We start from the raw sequence: 19,855 nt of genomic DNA, 5'->3' as shown, positions 1-19,855 counted from the left end.
GCTTAGTACACAGCACAGAAACACACAAGGCAGTGGGACCAAATTAGTCAAAAGATTACCTTTGTCTTAAAATGGATTTAGGATGAAATCTAATCCACGTGCCATTTACAGAGGGTCTTGTAATCAAATTTGACATTAAAATGTACATAGGTAGAAATCCATGTCAATGTCACTAGTTATAGAATCTGAACTTGACCTGCTCCTAACTTCACATTATGTGACATGAGATGCAGAGGTATGAATGCTGAATTGCAAAGTTAAAAAAAGCCTTAATTAGTTTGGGATGTTTACATTGCAGAGAGCTGAGTCTAGTTCACATGCTAAAATTTCTGACACTTAAAATCCATACATGAAAAGTCTACACAGCTTCATTTAGATCCAGTCATCTTCATAAATCAGGGGTAGACATAACCTAAACAATGACTTTTAAGACTAATTGGAAGAAATCAAACTACTTGTGATGAGATTTTATGAACAGATACTGTACAGCAATTCCACAGCAACTAAAACTTAGGATCCATTAGCCAATCCCAGTAACTAGTACAATAAGGACAGAAGTGAAACTGACAACGAGTTCAGACACAGGAGCCTGACAGTAGAGAGACGGATGATGTGATCAGCGATGATGCTTTGCAAAACGGCTTTGAACTTACACAGAAACAGAAAATCAGATTTCTACCCCAGTTTGACTCAGATCTTTGCAGATCTTTCAGTTGTAAGACAGAAAGGTAGACTCCGGGTCGCACACAGTTAACACAGTGATTCTTCTGTTCCTGTATCTGGCCACCTAGTCGGACCGCCTGTGCCTCTTTGCACACCTGCGGGTCAAGGGACGGGTCAACGCCAGATCCGACATGTGTTATCCTTGCTGCCTGCAGAGGGGCACAGACAAGAACAGGTGGCTGCACTTCACTAACGCAGCTGCATGCTTTTCATGTAAAACGTGCAATTAAGCGTTTGTGACGGCTGGAGAGGGGCACTTTATTCGCTGCTCAAGGCTACATTTTAACAACGCACGGTTGTCAGATGTGGTGTGAGTGTGTGTGTGTGTGTGTGTGTGTGTGTGTGTGTGTGTGTGGACAGCGTCTACCTGTAATGATGGTGTCACCCTCGTAGTTGAAGGCAGCGGAGAAGATCTCGTCGGTGTGCCCCTCCAGGACTTGCAGGCAGACTCCCGACTGAGCGTCCCACACACGAGCTGCCTTGTCTGAGCTGGCAGTCAGCACCCTGCTGCCCTGCGGGGTGAAACAGATCTACCAAGAGAAACAGAGTCAGGAGAGTCAGTCTTGAGCAGAGCAGAGGGGAGAAGAGAGGGGTGTGTGTCTGCGGGGGTGTGATACATGAGGGATAGAGAGAGTGAGAGAGAGAGTGCTGAATAGGAGATTGTGCCAGAAGTGGTAGAAACGACAAAGGGAGGGGCAAAATGAGAGAGTTTAGAGCACTTTCGCTATGTCAGCAGCATTATATATTCCACAGAGGTCAAGCAACTTTAAATAGTTCACAGGCGGATAAGGGCACCAGCCGTACTACTTAGTGAAGGCCTTTTTTTCCCGTGGACTATTATGAAAAACACGTCTGAAGCTGATTGGGTTAGAGCCTGGCTGCATCCTTCCCCCGAAGGGCTTTTTATCCACACGCTGAGGTAAAGGAAGCGATGATTAAATGACGCTGGCGCTAGATGGCCATAAAAGTAAAGTGTGTTTTTATTAAAGCTCTAAACTGAGCTGCAAGGAGTGACCCCAGACAGGAAATGGAAACGGACTCTGGAAGTAGTTGACAAAGACGGAGCACCGGAGGGAGAAGATGAGAGTGGAAGCTCAGGCAGGTATAGAAATGGAAAGAGAACAGAGAGAGGGGAGGGGGGTTTAAAATGGAGAGAGAGACAAATAATAGCCAGGAAAGAGGTATAAGTAGAAAAATATGAGAAGAAGGGCTAGTGAATTCCTCATATGAAAGACTATGTAGAATCCGCAAAAACAATGCATTCAGGTGTTGTCTTCAGAATCAGTCGTGCCAGTGTTGAGTTTGATATTCATTCCACAGGTATTTTTTAGCCCCGATCACTGTCGAGCGCTCAGGAAAGTCCACCGTTCACAGTCCCCCAAAATAAAAAGCAAAAGGCAGCGAGGGGAAATAACTAGGGGAGGGAGAGGAGGGACTGGGAGCTAACAGAGAAATTAAAGTGAAAGCGAAAACAGGGGCAGATAGAGAGAGAGAGAGAGACGGGAACAGAAATAGAGGGAGAGACTGATGAAAGGAAAGATTGACGGTCGTGGTTAAGAAGCATGGAGGGGAGGGGGAAGAGGTGTCCTGTTAGGGAGAGATTAGTGTCATAATCCTCTGGAATCATCCTCCATCCAGCCTATTTATTACTGGCTGCCTGATGTGTTTCAGTAAACAGAGGCTGCTTTCTCAGCCCCTCATACACAGCAGCCCTCTGAGCCAGAGCCTGCAGGACACACACACACACACACACACACACACAATGCATACACACAAAGCTGGCAAATGGTAAATGGGTAAAATCACTCCCATTAAAGTACAAGGTCAAAGCTGGGTCAAACATACACACACACATCTCCAGCCAAGCCCTCACAGCTAATGGCAGGCCGTGTTGCACAGGGTTAAAGGCTCATTTTGTGGATGTGTGATTACATGTGATGGGTGCAGTATTAGGCGCGCTGAGTTCAAAGGCTGATGAGACAGCGGTCCCAGAGGTCGGACCACGGTCACTCGATGGTGAGAGATGGCATAGATAGTATTTGTCAAATCTCATGATGATCTACTGTAGGTAGAAAACACTGAAATAAAAAAGTGCAAAAAGGATTTTTCCAAAACAAGATAAAACATATACTTAGAACCCCTGCTTTCAAAATTGTAACATATTTGAGGATGGTCATGACTATTTCTGAAATTGAGTGAGTGATAATTTAGGTAACAAAATAGTATTTTGGAATGGAATGTGTTGGTTGTTTTTCAAAACTCACATCAGTTGTAGGTCATCATATTTCCTGAAAGCTGTGTTGGTGAGTGTGCTATGGCACATAGCAGAAAGAGAGCTAGTGAATGGGACACACAGTAGCTGTGACATTATTTATGACACACACTGCAGACCAAAAGACTAACCAATGACCAAAGACTAACTAATGAGTGTTTCAAGAAAGCTTTTTTTTTCGTAATAGTTCCTGAAGGCTCTTGTCTCTTTGTTTTACTGTTTTAGGGATTTAACTGATGCTGACTTGTACTTATTGTGAGTCACTTTGCACAACAGTAGTTCAAATCTAGATTCATGGAACCTAGAAGTGCAATAAGTCAGATTGTGCAAGGGACATCACGCCAATGCTACAAAATAAAAAAAAGTATTTTTTCTCTCAATCCGTCCATCCAGACATGCTGAGCTACATCCTGTGACACAGGAGGCTGAAAGCAGCCTGAGGCCAGGACTCCTGTCCTTCCTCTTCAGCATCATGCTTTATTACCCCACAATAACTAGGCAAGTTGAGACTCGTCCTATTTACAGAAATGGCCAAGAGAGTAGTAGCTGGGAATTGAGGGTTACAAAAATACACACACACTCATTCACACCTGATAGCTGCCCAGTACATCAATCTTGTACTCTTGGCCCCTGCGGCAGTTAAGTACCTTGGTCAGGGGCAGATCATCAGTATTATATGAGGGAGGGTAGGTGACACTTGTTCACCTCACTTGCCCAAATTTCTTGAGCTGGCACAGGGAATACAAGTGGCAACCTTCCAGTCACAAGATCGACTCTCTGTCCTGCCAATTATCACTGTACTTACTACCAAGTATGCTGGGCCCTGGTGACATAAAAGAGCTATTTACAGGCTGTGGCAGAGAAGCCGTTTGGGCCCAGTGACTCACCTTGGAGATCTCTCCCTTGTGGCCCTCCAGCTTCACGAGACACTGGTGTGTGACTGCACTGTACACTCGGGCTGTACCTAACACAGACAGGGCCAGACAAGGCTTTACATATTATGCACTGTGCATTTTTTTTAGTTCCCAAAATTTTGAATTTATTGCTATGTGACCTGAGGAAACTGCTTCAGTTCACAAAAGCAGGACAAACAAAAATAAATGACAAGTTGTACTCAGAAATGAAATCCTGGAAAAAGAAGAAAAAAAATCAAACCAAACCCCTGGATATTAGTTATGCTGAGAATTGATGACTACATTTTAACTGTAGTCATGAATTCTGCAGGTAGTCTCACCATCAGCAGAGGCAGTAGCAATGAGCTGACCAGTTAAATCAAAGCACACATCCAGCACTTCTTCTGTGTGTCCAACAAGGGTGGCCACACACTTCCCACCAACTGCCTCCCACAGCTGCAAACACACAAAAAACACACATCACATATCTATATGCACAAAGACATACACATTCAAAAGCACACATGCACATGAACTAGTATACACACATACACATGTGAACAAACACACACACACAACCTCGCATGCTTGCATGTACCTGTTAGCTGTCTTAAGTGGCTTTATTTTACCCGTCTCCCCTAGAGGAACGCAGCGATGTGAGTGATTCTGACTTGTGAGCATGACTCATCTTGGCATAATTAAGGAATTAGGATTGGAGGATTTCATTTTCCTCTTCTAAATGATGTAAACCTTAGAGGCAAGGGGTGGGGAGAGATGGAGTGTGAGAGATGGGAAGGAGAAGAGCCATCTATCTCAAATAGTTACGCCACTTCAATCACTAAGGCACCAATTGTCCATAATGATAACTGAATGAGGATGTTCAAACTATTGCTGCCTGGCAACAAATAGGCTACAATTCCAGCCTGTAAACAGTGATTTTTGGGTAATATTCAAGAAGGATGCAAGATCCCTTGTTGCTGCAACTCTCCTAGATGTCAGGCTTTGGGAGAGCAGATGAGAGCTCACCTTGCAGGTTTTGTCCATGGAGCCTGTGATGATGAGGGAGCAGTCCCAGTTAAACTGAACATTGGTGATTTCCCCACGGTGTCCCATCAGAGTGTGAACACGACTGGGGAAAAAACATAGACAGCAGCACTGAGTTAGACACATGTACATACACATGTGCACACTGTGTGTACATGTACGGGGCGTCCATATGTGTTATATACATACACACACAGTCACACACATGCATGAGCCCACACACTTTCTCTCTTTTGACAGACAGAGACACACACACACACACAAACACACACACAGTGCAGTGACGTTGACAACATCTGACCTGCCTGAAGCAACGTCCCATATAGAAACGGTGTGGTCAAAGGAGCCGGTGACGAGCTGGTTGCCCACTGTGTTGAAGGACAGAGAGATGACCTCTGCAGTGTGACCCTGGACAGAGTCAGAGAGCGAGAGAACGAGAATGAGACAGATAAGGAGAGAGGGAGAGAAAGAGAATGAGAGAGAGTGAGGGATAATAGAGGATCAAAATGAGCACATCAAAGAAAAGCAATACATATTTTTTAAATTAGTATGCAGAGTTCATAGAACTACAGTCTAAAAAGTAGATTCTTCTTTAAAAAATAAATAAATAAAAAAGGAGCATACGCTTAAGGTTTTGTGCTCAATTGTCAGTTGTCAGCATGATTCATTTTTCATGGTGGAAGTAAAAAAAAAAAAAAAAGGAGAGAGCTGCGATTTTCAGAGAGTTTGCCCCTCTCTGGAACACAGAGCCAGCCAGCCAAACAGTCACACCATGCTCCCACGTGCAGCCCCTACATCAAAGAGGGCTCGCTTCTCCCCTCAGAGTGGGTTAAGATTACCTTATTAAAGTATTACAGCTACATTCCCCATCAGATCATGGGGGGATAAGTGAGCTGCAAAAGAAGCTGGGCATCCGAAAGGCTAACAGCTCCCCATAAATGAATAGTTACAGTCAGAAGTGAATGAATAAATGACTCAATAAGTCATTAATGGGTGGATTTCGTTTCTGCCCAGATGGTAGAAATGAAAGAGCAAGAGAGCAAAGCGGAGAGAGATAAACAGACAAAGAAACAGACGGCAACAAAGACAGCAGGTTAAGTAAAGAGATGCTAACTCACAGTCAGGGTGGCCGCCTCCTCCCCAGTCTCCACGTCCCACAGCTTGGCGGTGGTGTCCATGCTGCCTGTGGCCACCAGCGTACTCTGGGGGTTGAACGCCAGGCAAACCTACACCATACACAGCACTCTTATCAGTTACTGGCCCTGAGCTCTGCTACAGAACCACACAGGATTCGCCAGGGACTTATTTAGTATATCTATGTGCCAAACATAATTCCAAAGCAACATTATTTATGACTCCTTTTGGATTTTGTTTTCCTGACACCAGGTAAAAGGTAAAAAGGTGGAAAACAATTAAGGGCTCCCAAATTGGACAAAACGCTATGCAAAATGATGGGAGGAGGGAAACCACTTGTAATGCAGAAAGTAAGAAAATTTATTCAAGCTTAACATCGCAAAAAATCGCGTTAGAAAGCTGTGGAAAACGTATCACTGGCTTATGCACACTCGACACTTGGTTGGATTTTTTGCAATGTTAAGCTTGAATACATTTTCTTACTTTCTGCATTACAAGTGGTTTCCCTCCTCCCATTATTTTGCTTTGGATTTTGTTATCAACAGAGATTATTTGTGAGCAGGTGTATAGTTTCAAAGAAATAAATATCATGCATATATTGATATCATACAATTTATATGCTGAGTTGGCCCTCGCTGCCACAAAACCCACTTGCTGCTGCTGTGGAAAAGTGTGTATTGGATACTGACAATCTAGCCTTTAGCATATGAAGCAACCATTAGCCTATATTGAAAACAAACAAACCAAAATCAAATCATTTCCCCTTATAACAGAATATACATACTATTTCTGCCATGTGTCCCCGAAAGGTATGAAAACATTTGCCGGTCTCTGCGCTCCACAGCTTGCAGGTCTTATCAAAAGACCCAGTGGCAATCTTGTCTCTGAGTTTCAGGAAGAGAAAAATATAGCAAAGAGTGTAAATGTCAAAATAGGAAAAAGCTTTTCTGAACAGTTGAATACAAAATTGAGTGCCAAAAGGAGCAAGGGTAACATTCTGACACTTTTGCTCAAGTTTTGCTCAAAACAACTTATTACCCATAGGGGTTGTTGAATGCAATGGCATACACCACATTCCTGTGACCCTCCAGCGTGTGCAGCTCTGTGCCTGAAGCTGTGTCCCATATCCTGCATGTCCTGTCATAGCTCCCAGTGATAAACCTGAAGAGAGAGAGAGAGAGAAAGAGAGAGAGAGAGAGAGAGAGAGAGAGAGAGAGAGAGAGAGAGAGAGGGGTGTTACTATTTACCTTCTCCTCACCCTGGAAACACAAATGCATAGGGTTTTCTGAAATCTAGAGTGCCAGCATTTTGTGTGTTGCAGATAAACTTACCTCGACCCTGATTTATTGAAGGCAACATTTGTCAGCGGCAGTATGTGTGCCTGCAGCGCCTGCAAAAAGAGACCAGAGAAAGAAGATTAGAAAATATTATCTCTGAGGCGATATACTTGAGTTATTGACTTAATTCAATTCAAGTCTGTAAGTTTACCCGTGTAATATCCATACATAATTAATCTGACTTTGATGTGCTGGGAAGACTTGGTACCTTACCCGCTGCTGCTCTCTAGTGTCACTTTGAAGCACTAGCGCTAATATTGCACTACTCAAACGCCTCAAAATAAGATTCACAAAGAGCACAAATCAGAAGGCCTTGGCAAAACTGGGACACTACACTCTTTCGGCCACCAATAAGATGCTACAATTAGCTGGTGCAGCCAAAATTTCATCAACCAAACTATGATCATTAACCTGCGAAAGTGCAAACAATCATTGGTTTAATTCCTTCAATCTGATGCACAATGCCTGTGCCCAAAGACATTTTGGTCTGACAGAGAAGCTGAAGAAACTCCAGTAGTTATGTCATACTCCTGTAATTAAAACAATGGATTTTTAGGGAAGTTGTATAAACTAGATGTCTCCTGCTTTTGCCACTAGCACTGAGCAAGGTACTGTATGCACTGCTGCACTGCTGTACACTGTGCAACTGCAACTGATTTGTAATAACTATGCATGTACGGTCCACTTTTAAAACATTTACAATCTTCACCCAGTAGGAGGTATTCCATTCAATCAGAATGTTGTGTCGCTATGTTGATTTTTCTCCTATTAGCCAGTAACGTAAATATGTGACCTGTTTCTGACCTTGAAGAGACAGAACCTGTGGTGGTCCTGCAGGCCCTGTTTCTCCTGAAGTCGAAGGATCAGATGTTTGACCTGGTCAGCCCGGGACTCAGTGATGAGAGGCTCAGACTGCCTGATCTCTGCCACCAACTGATCTGGGTTTGTCCTGCATGGTGACAAAATACATTCAATTAGGGTTAGGGTTACATACAATTTGAAATGCGAGAACCTGAAAATCAATTAAGTTGCATATATCCAGAAAATAACAATTTCAGAGTATCTCAAAGGTCTAACATTTTGAGTAGCCTACAAACAATGTGTATGAAGCACTGCATGGGGATGAAATCTGCCTTTTTAACAATGATAACATTCCTTCAGCCCAGTAAACCCATAGATACAGTATAGGTAAAATGCAAGGAAAATACTTGAAAATACTCTTCGTGTTAGATTTACGTCCTGCCGACATTTAGCACAGAATGACAAGCAGAAAAATTATCACTAACGAGTTATTTGTGGCTAATGTAACATTAACTAAAGTAGCCACAGTAACGTAATGAATGTTAGTGTAAACTCACGTACTCTGGAGACAAATCCAACAGGTCGATTGATTTGGTCCTCAAATTTCCACCTTTTTCATATTCCAGGATGATACCTGGGAAAGGAAAATGGTATTAAACTATGATAACTTGGTGATAACTTGTTAACTTAGAACAGCAGCAAGCTAACTTAGCTAGCCAAAGACACGGCTTTGTAGCAAGTCAAGTTGTTGTCATTAATTTAATGTTGGAAACATTTCTAGTACTGTCCACCAAAAGTTTACAGTTGTTATATCCCCTTGAAAAGAACTACAGTGGTGCCAAATACCACTATTTGTCTTACCTGGTGGATAATATCTGAGCAGGAATCGTTTAAGTTTCATTTTGCCTTGTAGTCAGTAGACTTTCTCACTTTACATCCTCTATCAACAAACCGTTGCTATGCCGACAGACTCGTGGCACGCTTTCTCGTGCACTCACCACGCATGCGTAATACGGATATAAACACGACGACAATCTCCTGCAGAACATTTTTCAACTTCAAATGAGCCGATGTATGTTGGCATGAAGAATGGAAAATGGCAAAACATTTCAGCTAAACACATTTAAAATAGTAGGCTAACGTTACCTTAGCTACATAAGACATAGGCCTACATTAGAGAAGAGAAGTTGTGAGTTATGATATTGCAGTTAACACAGTAAATGTACACGACCATTATAAGAAAGTATCAATCTCTTTTAAGAACAAGGTAGTCTCTGTGTGGTAGGAAAAAATAGACATTTCACTCTAAGACAATTCTAGACTCCCTGTAATAATAAACAGCATCATTGTTAGACAAATCATAAAAGTTGTTGACTCCTCGGGAGAATCAGCCCAGCTTTCCTTGTTAAGGAAAGACAACTTAAACAAAAGTTGATTTAGATTTTTAGCAAGACATGTTTTAAGATGAAAGGTTGTACAGAGGGTTTTTGAAGAGTAACACATTAAGTTCTACATTGATAGCCGTTCAACTCTAGACTTAATTACACCTGTATGTGGTGTTGTTAATAGGCTAATATGTTATGCTTCCACGATTTAGGGATGGTTCAACTTATTGCCAGGCTCAACGTCTGCCCTACACCAGGAAGTTTAATTTATATTTTAATTGTGTCTCCTCGTATGATGTAATTTATTGAAGACTGAAGTCTTATATTGATAGCTAAAGCTGAACCAGCCTCCTATTTCCAAACAGGTCAAAGTCTTTAACTCATAAACTGTCAAAGAGACTAAGTCACGTGCCGACCATAAAGATTTTCCTTCAGACTACTGTCAAGAAGCTACTGATGAGTAAACAAAATCTTAAAGAAAGCTAAAGGCACTTAGGGAACTAGCCCAGCAAGTCAGACCTCAAATTGAGAAAGACCTCAAGGCAGTCAGGCGGCACGCTGGGAATTCAAAACAGAAGGCAATCTCCAGGGAATTCTGCTGGGAAAGCATGTGCTGTTGGGCCAAGCTGAAGTCCTCCGGCTGGGTTTATCCCACTGCAGTCCTCTCACTCTATGGGTTTTTTGCTAACTGCAGAGTAGCAGAGCCCTTCCTCACACCATACCTCATCGGACCCCACAAGAACATCTCTGAAGAAGTGGTAAGATGGACACACACACACACATGCACACACACACACACACACACACACACACACACACACACACACACACACACGTATGTGCACACACACTGAGATAATTAGGGCCTGTATTCATGAAGTACTGTATGTTTCATTAGGAGAGCTCATCTGAGACCAACCTGTCATGAGTTTTACATGAGATTGAGGTTCGCACAGACATGGAATCAGACCGGTGTTCCTTCTGTTCTCATATGTAGATCACTCACACAGTCTCTGCTATCTTTTCTTCTGTCTTTCACTTCCACTTGCTCATTAGCTTGCTCTGTTGCTCGGTCTCCTTCCACAGGTGACTAACTACCTGTTCCCCATCTGGACGTACTCCTACCTGGCCATCCTCTTCCCTGTCTTCTTGCTGACGGACTTCCTGAGGTACAAGCCCCTCATTATCATACAGGGGCTCTTCCTGGTCATCAACTATGTCCTGCTCTGCTTCGCCCGGAGCCTGCCTGCTCTGGCCTTCCTTCAGGTCCATTAAGATTAACAAATACTGATAAGAAACGTGCATAGCTGGATAGTAAATGATGTTCCATTCTAATGTAATACTTGAATTTTCAGCTCAATTAAGAACTGTTGTTTATGTTGTGCTTTGATTGTAAGTTTACCAAAAGACATAATCATTAGAAAAAAAAATCTTACTTGGATAGCACAAATGGGAGCAATTTTAGAAGTCCTGCAGTGTTTACAGGCATATTACTGCTGCACTGCTCCCAAGAAGAATTGCTGAGAAAATCCTGCATTAGGTCAGCTACTGCATTATTGATGCAAGGGGTTTTACCAGTGGCTACTACCACTTTAAAACTGGTGCATGCTGTCCCGCCAACAGGTCAACTATGCCGTGGTGACTTCCACAGAGGTGGCCTACTTTTCCTACATTTACAGTGTGATTCCAGCCGAAAAGTACCAGCGAGCCACCGGTTACTTACGCAGTGCCATGCTGGCTGGGTACACTTTTGGAGCCAGCCTGGGCCAAGTGCTCATCTCCCTGGCAGGTGGGGCTTTGGGAATATACAATCAATACTGAATCAATAAGAAAATGAAAGAAGATGAATGTTATTTGTTCGTGTTAAGCCATAGCTGAAGAAAAGAACACTCCTTAAGAGAGATGAGGGAAAAAAAAATCCTAAAAATCTGAAAATGTGTCTCGCCTGTTAACTGCCAAGAGAATTGTGACAGACCTGTATTGAACCACGCTTCGTCAAAATTGGAGCAGGATCTGATGAAATCTTAACTCCAATCGGCAGGAATGGACTACTTCTACATCAATGCCATTACTCTGGGGATTGTGAGCGTGGCTTTTCTCATCTCCTTCTGGCTGCCTATGCCACAGCGCGGCTTGTTCTTCAAAGGGAAAGAGGCTGCGACTGTGGGCTCCGAGTCCCAGCAGGAGGGGACGGCGGTGGTGGATGAGGCGGAGGAAGCAGTGAGGGATGAGGATGAGGCTGGCTTCAGGACAGAGAAGATGGAGAGCGGTGGCAGCGGTGGCAGCGGTGGCGGCTGGTGCAGCGGGGATAACGTGGCCCATGCTGGCCAGCTCCTCTGGAGAAGCTTCAGAGAGTCCTACTCTTCCAGGCAACATTCTTTTTTTCGAATCAATTGTTGTTGCTTTTATTTTTCCACTTCTGTATCACGACCCAATAAGCAATACAGATCTACTCAGCGCACACACCTTTCATTTTCTCAGTGTCCCGTCCCGTGTCTCTGTATGTGATGTTTGTGGCCTAATTCCATGTCAGATGTACTTTCCATATTGAAGTGCAGCAAATACGTCTGAGAGGATAATTCTTTGATATAGTTCATGTGCTGCTTCACATACTTCTGCTCTACTAATATTAGTTTTTAGTTATTTTAGCTTTTAGTATTGTTACAGTAATATTTTTTTAATAGTAGGAGCACTAATCCTCATCATCATAATCAGTTGTTTTAATGATCATCATCCAGGAATTTAATCTACTGGTCCCTGTGGTGGGCTTTGGCTACAGCTGGCTATGGGCAGGTCTTCAACTACATCCAGCTGATGTGGGACCATATTGAACCATCTGCCACATCATCCATCTACAATGGAGGGGTAGAGGCTGTCTGCACACTTGTAGGTAAGACAGATCATTTTACTTTAGAGACAGAGAGGGAGTATTCTGTTTTCTGATACTGGCTCATATCTCTTCTTCAATATAACTGTATACAAATAGAGTATTCCAAAAAATATGACCATGGAAACAGGACACGGCAACTCATAAAGTGAAGGCTTGAGTGTTCCAAATAATATCCGAATACCAATGTGCACAAAAGCACATTCAATGACAGAGAGTGCCAGTTCCATTTGGAGATTGTAATCTCACAGAGGATTCACAGAAGCGGGGGATCACAGTTTGTTGTCACTTTGCGAGCAGCCATCAGGAGCCTGAGTGACACCGAGGAAAAGAGGAAATTGCAGCACAACCACTTGAAATAGCGCCCAGACAAAATGTTAACAATGCTAATAAAAACTGTCATGTCTGATTGCAGATGGACCCGTAAAAATCTGTAATTAGAAGAAAGCAGCCCACCCAATCCTGGTTATATGGGATAACTGATGAAATGGTTAATGTGTATTGACTGGGAAAGGGAATAGTCATATAGCAGAATAGTCGCACCATTGTCCTGTTGGCTTTTACGTTCAACCTGGCTCAGCATGAGGAGGAGAAGAGTAATTGCTTCAATTAAGGAGATAGAGCTGGAGGGTAATGGTTTCTCTGATTATTGCTGATAGTTGGGTTCTAAGAGATGGGTGAAAGTGGCTCACCATGATAGATAGGGGCTGCGGAGAGGAGCGAATGTGTGCATAAGGTTTTGTTTAAAGCAAAGAGAAGCCACATCCTCTGCTGGAAAGAGCTGTTATTGTTGGAACTAATGAGTGATTGTAGAAACTTGTCCCTGAGAGCACAATAAAAGGATGCACTGGCACGCTGGAGGCGTTGTCCCCCAGAACAACAGGTTAATCACTGTGTTTGTCCCTTCCCCGGGCCAGGTGCTGCAGCAGCCCTCTCCGTAGGTCACATCAAGGTGGCCTGGGCCGTGTGGGGGGAGCTGGCTCTGGGCATGTTCTCAGCCGTGGGGGCGTGCGCCGTGTTTCTGATGGCGCTCACCAGCAGTATCTGGGCGTGCTATGCCGGCTATGTCATATTCAAAGCCTCCTACATGCTCCTAATCACCATCACAACGTAAGTTCACGACAATGCCAGCAGGTCATAGAAGACCTGTAGAAGACCCTCTACCTGAAGCAATTGTTCTAAGCCTGTAATAAGATGCACTACTGTTCCTCCACCCCTAAGAGGAATAATTTGGAAGATCCTGTAGTTGTTCTATCTGTATGACAAGCTTCTCACAAAGAATGTGCGCTGGTTTCAGATTACCAACAAGAATCAAAGACACTTGATGCATAGTGCCCAGTTAACATGAATGCTAATTTGGAATGGAATTCAGCCAAGGCAAGTTTGTTATCTCTGAATGTCTTTTGCCCTTTTAGATTTCAGATTGCATCCAACCTCTCCATGGAATGCTATGCTTTGACATTTGGAATCAACACTTTTGCGGCCCTTTCACTGCAGACTATTCTCACCGGCATTGTTGTTGATGAAGCTGCACTAGGGCTGGACATTGTTACACAGGTATGTATGTACACACAGGTTTAGGCAGAGAGCACAAAGGCTATGGCCAAAAGCTCAGGCTGAGTAGTGCTTACTAGCAATCAATATATTCATCTAGAATCCAACTGCAACATTTGTCATCATGGTATGTGCTACAGCTTTATTGTTTTAATGGCATCCCACTGATATTTAACACTAAAATGCTCTTAGTGACCAAGAATGTATTTCTGTTGGACTACAGTCATCGAAACATGAGGACAAAGAGTGACACCTGGTGGTTATCAGTTACTTTTGCATGCAGACACATTTAATGTAGACTGATCGATATCTCTGCAGCATAAATTACAGTCCAGTTACAAAAGGTGACAGAAGCTTTTCTCTGCAGTTCATCATATATGGCAGCTACTATGCCACCATCTCGGTGCTCTTCCTGATTCGAGGGACATACACAGCCTGTGCATATCATTACAACCCTGAGCAGACGGAGGCCAAGGAACAAGAGCATGAGCATGAGGTGATCTCTGCTGAACGCTTCTGACCAAGGTCAACAAACTGTTATGGTCTTACCGAAACTGAATAATGAGTTCAGCAGATGGATTTTGTCCCATTTGCCCATAAGGAATAAAAATATCATGCATCAATAATACTACTGGTCATAAATGTCTGCAAAATTGCCTATCTTTATTGCCTCAAAATGGTGTATATGGACACAACAATGGCCTTTAGAGAATGGAGAACGGACAGAATTGAGTCAGTAGGTATTTTTGCCATTACAACTCATTATCTCTACAACAATCTACTGTGGAAGTCAACTGAAATAATAAAACTGGAGTTTTCAACTGATTAGTAAGGAATGTGAAAGATAAAGGAATTCCTCTGTCTTCCTCATGTTTAATTTTTGACACGTGTATCTCGGCCTGAGCAGGAACAGGTCCCAGGTTGTGGTGCCCTTTGAGCAGGTTATTGATTGACAAACCAAGCTCAACACTTGCAGACAACCTCAGGTGTTTCGCATAAGGAGGCAAGACAGGAAGAGCGGCACGACGAGGACCACACACACGCATACAGCTGAGGTAGGTGGAAGAACCGAGACTGAGTAAAACAGCAACTCGGAGGCAGGTGGTACTCTTATCAGTGGCTGTGAGGAGATGGAGGCAGTGAGGAGGTGGAGGGCAGGCTGGGGGTTTCCCACCACTCTGCTGTGCATCTATGGATTCTTCAGCACAGTTAAACCCCTGGAGCCCTTCCTCATCCCGTACCTGACAGGACCCGACAAGAACCTGACAACGGAACAGGTATAAAAGCAAATACAGAAGTGCCTTCCAAATTACTTAAGCAAACACTACGTTTCCCTTGTCAGTTTTGCAACATTTAAACAAACCACCAAAACCTCAAATGTTTAATGTACACATACCTTTTCTTTACAGACTAAACCAAATCACAACAGAATTTTTCCATTTACTTTTGTACTTTAAAATTATTGCCACATCAGCAAAGTTATTTAGCAAGCCTGATGAATCACAGCAAAAAGGTTTATGACCTCTTTATTACCTGATTGATAAAAATCCAATTAGAGTTATAAAACCCTATGATTAATTGTTATCAAGCAGTACTCTGTTTCTTGCCTTACACGCAAGAGATCTGTAATTCAGATTCGTTGCTTACATACTAGTGTTTCCTTGATCTCAGGTGAACAATGAGATTTTCCCGGTGTGGACGTACTCCTACCTGTCTGTGCTAGTGCCGGTGTTCCTGCTCACCGACTGGCTGCGTTACAAGCCTGTGGTAGTGTTCCAGTGCGTCAACCTGTTCATCACCACAGCAATGCTGCTCTGGATGCAAGGTGTGCCAGCCATGCAGGCCATGCAGTTCTTCTACGCCGTGGTGACGGCCAGCGAGGTGGCCTACTTCTCCTACATCTACAGGTCATGCAGCTCAATGGCTAGAGCATCTGGCAAATGTAGAACATGTAAAAGTATCTTAAAAGACATGACCACAGTGTGATAATGTTGTTATAATTCTTGCCCTGGTAGAGATTAACGGCACTGTTGTATGGCATCTTCTCAAAAACACATTCAAGTCTGCATTTCACTGTCATTGAATGTGGTAATTTTCATACTTTGTGTGGTGCTTCAGGTACATTTTCAGATATAACTGAAGGATATTGCGCTGACGAATCTGTGCAAAATAGCCACAATGTCTGAAAATTTGAAGCTATTAACATTTATCAAAGCAGCAATATACTGATAGCAGTGCTGCACATGGATACCAGGGTCTGTGTTAAAAAAAAAGGAGGATGATGAAGTGAAACAAAGAATATGCAGAAAAAAGACAGCACAATAATAGTACTTGTAAGCACTTGTGTAGGTACCAAACACTGCAGTAAGGCCGTTCTTACTGAAAACTATGCAGTCATGGTATTGTGTGACATTTGATAGTGTGCAACAAGTGGCATACGCTTTGCTTATTACAGTGTGGTGGATCTGGAGAAGTACCGTAAGGTGACGTCTTACTGCCGCAGCGTGCAGCTCCTGGGGTACACAGTGGGCTCTGTGCTGGGCCAGCTGCTAGTCAGCTTCAACCTCATGTCCTACCACTACATCCTGGTACTTACGCTGGTCCTCACCTCCATCGCTCTCCTCACGTCCTGCTTCCTGCCGATGCCACAGCGGAGCATGTTCTTCCACCGCAGACACACTGGACAGATAAAGGCAACAGGGAACCTTGTAGATGGGAGTGCAGAGCAAACAAGCACATCCAAAATATCCCAGGAAGAAACGGGAGGGAGAAATGAAAAGGGAGAGGAGGAAGGAGGAGATGAAGGTGCAGGAAAGGAGAGGAAAGGAAAAAGGCCCAAGACTGAAGACCCTGAGGAGACTGTTGGTGCAGAGGGCTGCAGCCAGGTTCTCTTCCAGCTGTGGAGGGACTTCCGCCACTGCTATTCCTCACGACAGCTGCTCTACTGGTCAGTGTGGTGGGCACTGGCCACCTGTGGCTACAACCAGACCATCAACTATGTACAGGTCAGCCATGATGGCAATATAAAGAAGCTAGACTTAAAGCTTAACTAGGCAAAATTTTCATGCAAAATACACCTGTCTTATCAGTCTAAATCACAAAGTGGGGCTGCAGCAGAGAAGAGCGTCCATTCCCCTCTAATTGAGACGCTGTTGATTTTCCATTAGTGACATTTAGTTTACTGATGTCGCCTTCCAAAGATTTCTGGGTATTTAAGTCCTTCCAACTTTCAAAAGTTCAGTTACCTCCCACTGCCACTTTGTTCGCGTTGCCTAGTGCAGCTTTAAGGCTAAGACCCATGAACAATAGCATATTTTTCTACCTTGCAAGTACAAATAGATGAAATGATCCCTAAATTATCCCTACAATACACCCTGCAGGTGCTGTGGGAGCATGTGCAGCCTTCCCAGAACTTTACCATCTACAATGGAGGGGTGGAGGCCGTGTCCAACCTGTTCGGTAAGCAACGCTATAGCTTTCCAGTGCAGAAACAGGACTAGGAAGGACAGTCCCACAGTCAAAATTATTTTTACATGTTTTTTCCAACACAGACGGTTTGTCAGCTAGGCTATATTTCAAATGTGCAGATATTGTCTTCAACTTTGTCTTTATTTTGGTCATCCTGTGGAACGTGACTGTCAAGCTTACATCCCACATTGAAAATATACACTGCATCACAAAGAGGAAATGATGTTGACGCATACCAAAATATTACCCCATCTCCTAAATGATGATTCAAATGAGAACTCTACAATGTAAAACTGTGTTTTGCAGGCGCAGCGACAGCCTATGGTATCGGCTTCACTCAGGTGAACTGGGAACAGTGGGGGGAGCTGGCCCTGGGTGGTTTCTCTGGACTGGGGGCAGCAGCACTCTTCCTCATGACCTTCATAGGAAACATCTGGGTCTGCTACACCAGCTACATCGTTTTCAAGTGCCTGTACATGCTGCTGATTACAATAGCCATGTAAGAGTGTCATATTTGATATAATAGCCTAGATTGTTTTTGGTTTTTTTTAAATAAGGGGGGATTTTTTTTTACCCCATATGATTCAGACCCCACACTTTTATTACAGGCAGAATATAGGAAAACAAACAAAATTACAGCCGTATGTGTTAAACCAGCAAAACACAAAAACTCATATCCTCCTCCACACACTCTCCGCTTGTCTTAGGTTTCAAATTGCAGCTGACCTGTCAATGGAAAGATATGCACTGGTCTTTGGTGCAAACAACTTTGGAGCGTTGGCCCTACAGACGATCATCACCTCCATCGTGGTCGACAGTCGAGGGCTCAGCCTGCCCATCATCCCCCAGGTGAGTCGGCTGTTCGGTTAAGTGTCCATCACGTCTTCTAGAGGTGTAGCAAAAGTGTTTTACATGTCAACTCATTACTCTCTTGCAGTTCACCATATATGCCAGCTACTTCTCAGTCATCGCCATTATATTCTCACTGCGGGGAGCGTTCACCGTTTGGAGAGCACAGAAAAGCAGCACAGAGTCAACTCCTCCAGACAAAAATCCATGTGCGCCAGACCCAGACAGCTGCCTTGAACAAAGACTCTGAACACAAGGCATTTTCCACCGCCAGCTCTCGGGCTTTTGGTCCCTGCTGTGTCCAACTGGCTACATTCCAGTGTAAAAGCAGAAACGCTTCAAATTATTGACTGCAACATCATGAATAGAAATCTTTTTATACAAAAAAAACAAAACAAAACAAACAAATGAAGATGTACATCAATATAAATGAATGGTTTGGTCATTTCTTCTTAGTTAAAATTCTTTTTAATATATATATATATATTTACACATTAACTTAAAATTCTCTAATACCCGATGTAAGTGGTCTTCAGTTCATCAGCCATTCTGGTTTCCCCCGTCAGCAGGGCAGAGGATGGCAGAGAGTTGAGTCCCCTGCCCTTCACTGATGCAGCACTCACCCTTTCTCTCATCTCTCGCAAACGGAATATGCATTCTCTTTTCTTCAGTAAAAACGGCTCACCTAAAATGATACTGCACAAATAAAACTGTTTGGTTCTTTACAAATACAGTAACTGGCAGTACCCATCGGCTTTTCCAAGTAACAGTTCTGTCTTAACAAATCTCGTGTGTGTTAGATACAAATACTGATATGCACAAAGAGCTAATTTCCTCAACGAAAAAAATATGTACAGAATTGCAGCATAATGAATGGGATATTTGCAATAACTTAGTTATCAGCCAGTTTGATTATACATTGTGGCTCAGTAGAGGCCAGGCCAGTTCACAGATTAAATAGAGAAGAAGAGGGGACCAACCTCTCCCTCTGCAAAACACCATCACTTTGTTTAGTTGCCATGGACACTGTCAGCATTACTGTCTTTCATATTGTTGCATTTGTGTCAAATTGCGATACAAAATACAAATTCTTACAAACATTGTGTTTTAAAGCTACTGGTGAAACAAAACAGTGCAATAGGTGCAAGCGCGCCAGTTGTTGACCCTGTAGTGGTGCTGATTGGATGGAGCGCTATAAGAAGGGATTCGTCGAAGAGCCTCCTGCTGGGTACTGTGGAGGTGGAGCTGCACCCTGGGATAAAAAAAGGGACACACACACAATCAGAAAACATACTATTGAGGATAGGGTCAAAATTAATCCAATATCCATAGGAGATAAAAGGGTAATGTCCAGTTTTAACTTAACTACTGGTGGGTTTTCTTTAACACCAACACAATACTGGCAAAATAATCAGCAGCCTATTCTAAGTGAGTAGATACAGTGGAACAAAAAATAACCTCAGTGCTGTGATGCTTCGCAGAGATATGATCAGAACAGGATTTCTCTG

At 43.3% G+C, this 19,855-nt stretch overlaps 4 protein-coding genes across 5 annotated transcripts in view; 2 read left to right on the top strand and 2 right to left on the bottom strand.

Annotated features, from left to right (window-relative positions):
• Positions 1–837: 837 nt before the first annotated feature.
• daw1 (dynein assembly factor with WDR repeat domains 1) lies at positions 838–9,105 on the bottom strand. The gene is made up of 13 exons (XM_071916381.2): positions 9,066–9,105; positions 8,766–8,838; positions 8,208–8,352; positions 7,398–7,456; positions 7,105–7,227; positions 6,851–6,950; positions 6,051–6,158; positions 5,234–5,340; positions 4,915–5,017; positions 4,230–4,344; positions 3,883–3,959; positions 1,091–1,253; positions 838–872 (listed from the first exon to the last, which is right to left on the bottom strand). The coding sequence occupies exons 1-13, from the start codon at positions 9,103–9,105 to the stop codon at positions 838–840; spliced, it is 1,248 nt and encodes a 415-aa protein (XP_071772482.1).
• A 1,092-nt stretch (positions 9,106–10,197) lies between these two features.
• Positions 10,198–14,550, top strand: slc19a3b (solute carrier family 19 member 3b). The gene is made up of 8 exons (XM_071916384.2): positions 10,198–10,347; positions 10,676–10,855; positions 11,213–11,378; positions 11,631–11,958; positions 12,328–12,479; positions 13,394–13,586; positions 13,892–14,033; positions 14,398–14,550. Exons 1-8 carry the CDS (start codon positions 10,198–10,200, stop codon positions 14,548–14,550), a joined length of 1,464 nt encoding a protein of 487 aa, XP_071772485.2.
• A 610-nt stretch (positions 14,551–15,160) lies between these two features.
• slc19a3a (solute carrier family 19 member 3a) lies at positions 15,161–18,597 on the top strand. Its single transcript, XM_071916375.2, has 7 exons — positions 15,161–15,307; positions 15,702–15,937; positions 16,486–17,035; positions 17,411–17,489; positions 17,805–17,997; positions 18,206–18,347; positions 18,436–18,597. Exons 1-7 carry the CDS (start codon positions 15,161–15,163, stop codon positions 18,595–18,597), a joined length of 1,509 nt encoding a protein of 502 aa, XP_071772476.1.
• Positions 18,078–19,855, bottom strand: part of agfg1a (ArfGAP with FG repeats 1a) — a 30,904-nt gene continuing 29,126 nt past the window's right edge. Inside the window, exon 13 of one of the 2 annotated variants that reach the window (XM_078284127.1) lies at positions 18,078–19,599. In XM_078284127.1, the coding sequence (XP_078140253.1) occupies positions 19,540–19,599 (60 nt within the window). In that variant the 3' untranslated portion in view covers positions 18,078–19,539. The remainder of the gene's footprint in view (positions 19,600–19,855) is intronic. The other variant, XM_078284128.1, reaches the window with a different exon arrangement.

The sequence above is a fragment of the Centroberyx gerrardi genome, chromosome 6 (assembly GCF_048128805.1).
Source record: "Centroberyx gerrardi isolate f3 chromosome 6, fCenGer3.hap1.cur.20231027, whole genome shotgun sequence".
Taxonomy (NCBI): Eukaryota; Metazoa; Chordata; class Actinopteri; order Beryciformes; family Berycidae; genus Centroberyx; species Centroberyx gerrardi.
Note: the sequence above shows the minus strand (reverse complement) of the source record. Positions and strands in the feature narration are given on the sequence as shown.

What these genes read in the sequence shown, in the direction of transcription:
- daw1 (XM_071916381.2), bottom strand. Translation starts at nt 9,105, where the DNA reads ATGAAACTTAAACGATTCCTGCTCAGATATTATCCACCAG. An exon ending in ACAGGTTCTGTCTCTTCAAG is followed by an intron (nt 7,457 to 8,207) that starts GTCAGAAACAGG and finishes CTCTTTTTGCAG; the next exon opens with GCGCTGCAGGCACACATACT. An exon ending in TGCTACTGCCTCTGCTGATG is followed by an intron (nt 3,960 to 4,229) that starts GTGAGACTACCT and finishes TGTCTGTGTTAG; the next exon opens with GTACAGCCCGAGTGTACAGT.
- slc19a3b (XM_071916384.2), top strand. Translation starts at nt 10,198, where the DNA reads ATGTGCTGTTGGGCCAAGCTGAAGTCCTCCGGCTGGGTTTATCCCACT. An exon ending in AGAGAGTCCTACTCTTCCAG is followed by an intron (nt 11,959 to 12,327) that starts GCAACATTCTTT and finishes ATCATCATCCAG; the next exon opens with GAATTTAATCTACTGGTCCC. An exon ending in CTCCTAATCACCATCACAAC is followed by an intron (nt 13,587 to 13,891) that starts GTAAGTTCACGA and finishes TTGCCCTTTTAG; the next exon opens with ATTTCAGATTGCATCCAACC.
- slc19a3a (XM_071916375.2), top strand. Translation starts at nt 15,161, where the DNA reads ATGGAGGCAGTGAGGAGGTGGAGGGCAGGCTGGGGGTTTCCCACCACT. An exon ending in AGAACCTGACAACGGAACAG is followed by an intron (nt 15,308 to 15,701) that starts GTATAAAAGCAA and finishes CCTTGATCTCAG; the next exon opens with GTGAACAATGAGATTTTCCC. An exon ending in TACTTCTCCTACATCTACAG is followed by an intron (nt 15,938 to 16,485) that starts GTCATGCAGCTC and finishes TGCTTATTACAG; the next exon opens with TGTGGTGGATCTGGAGAAGT.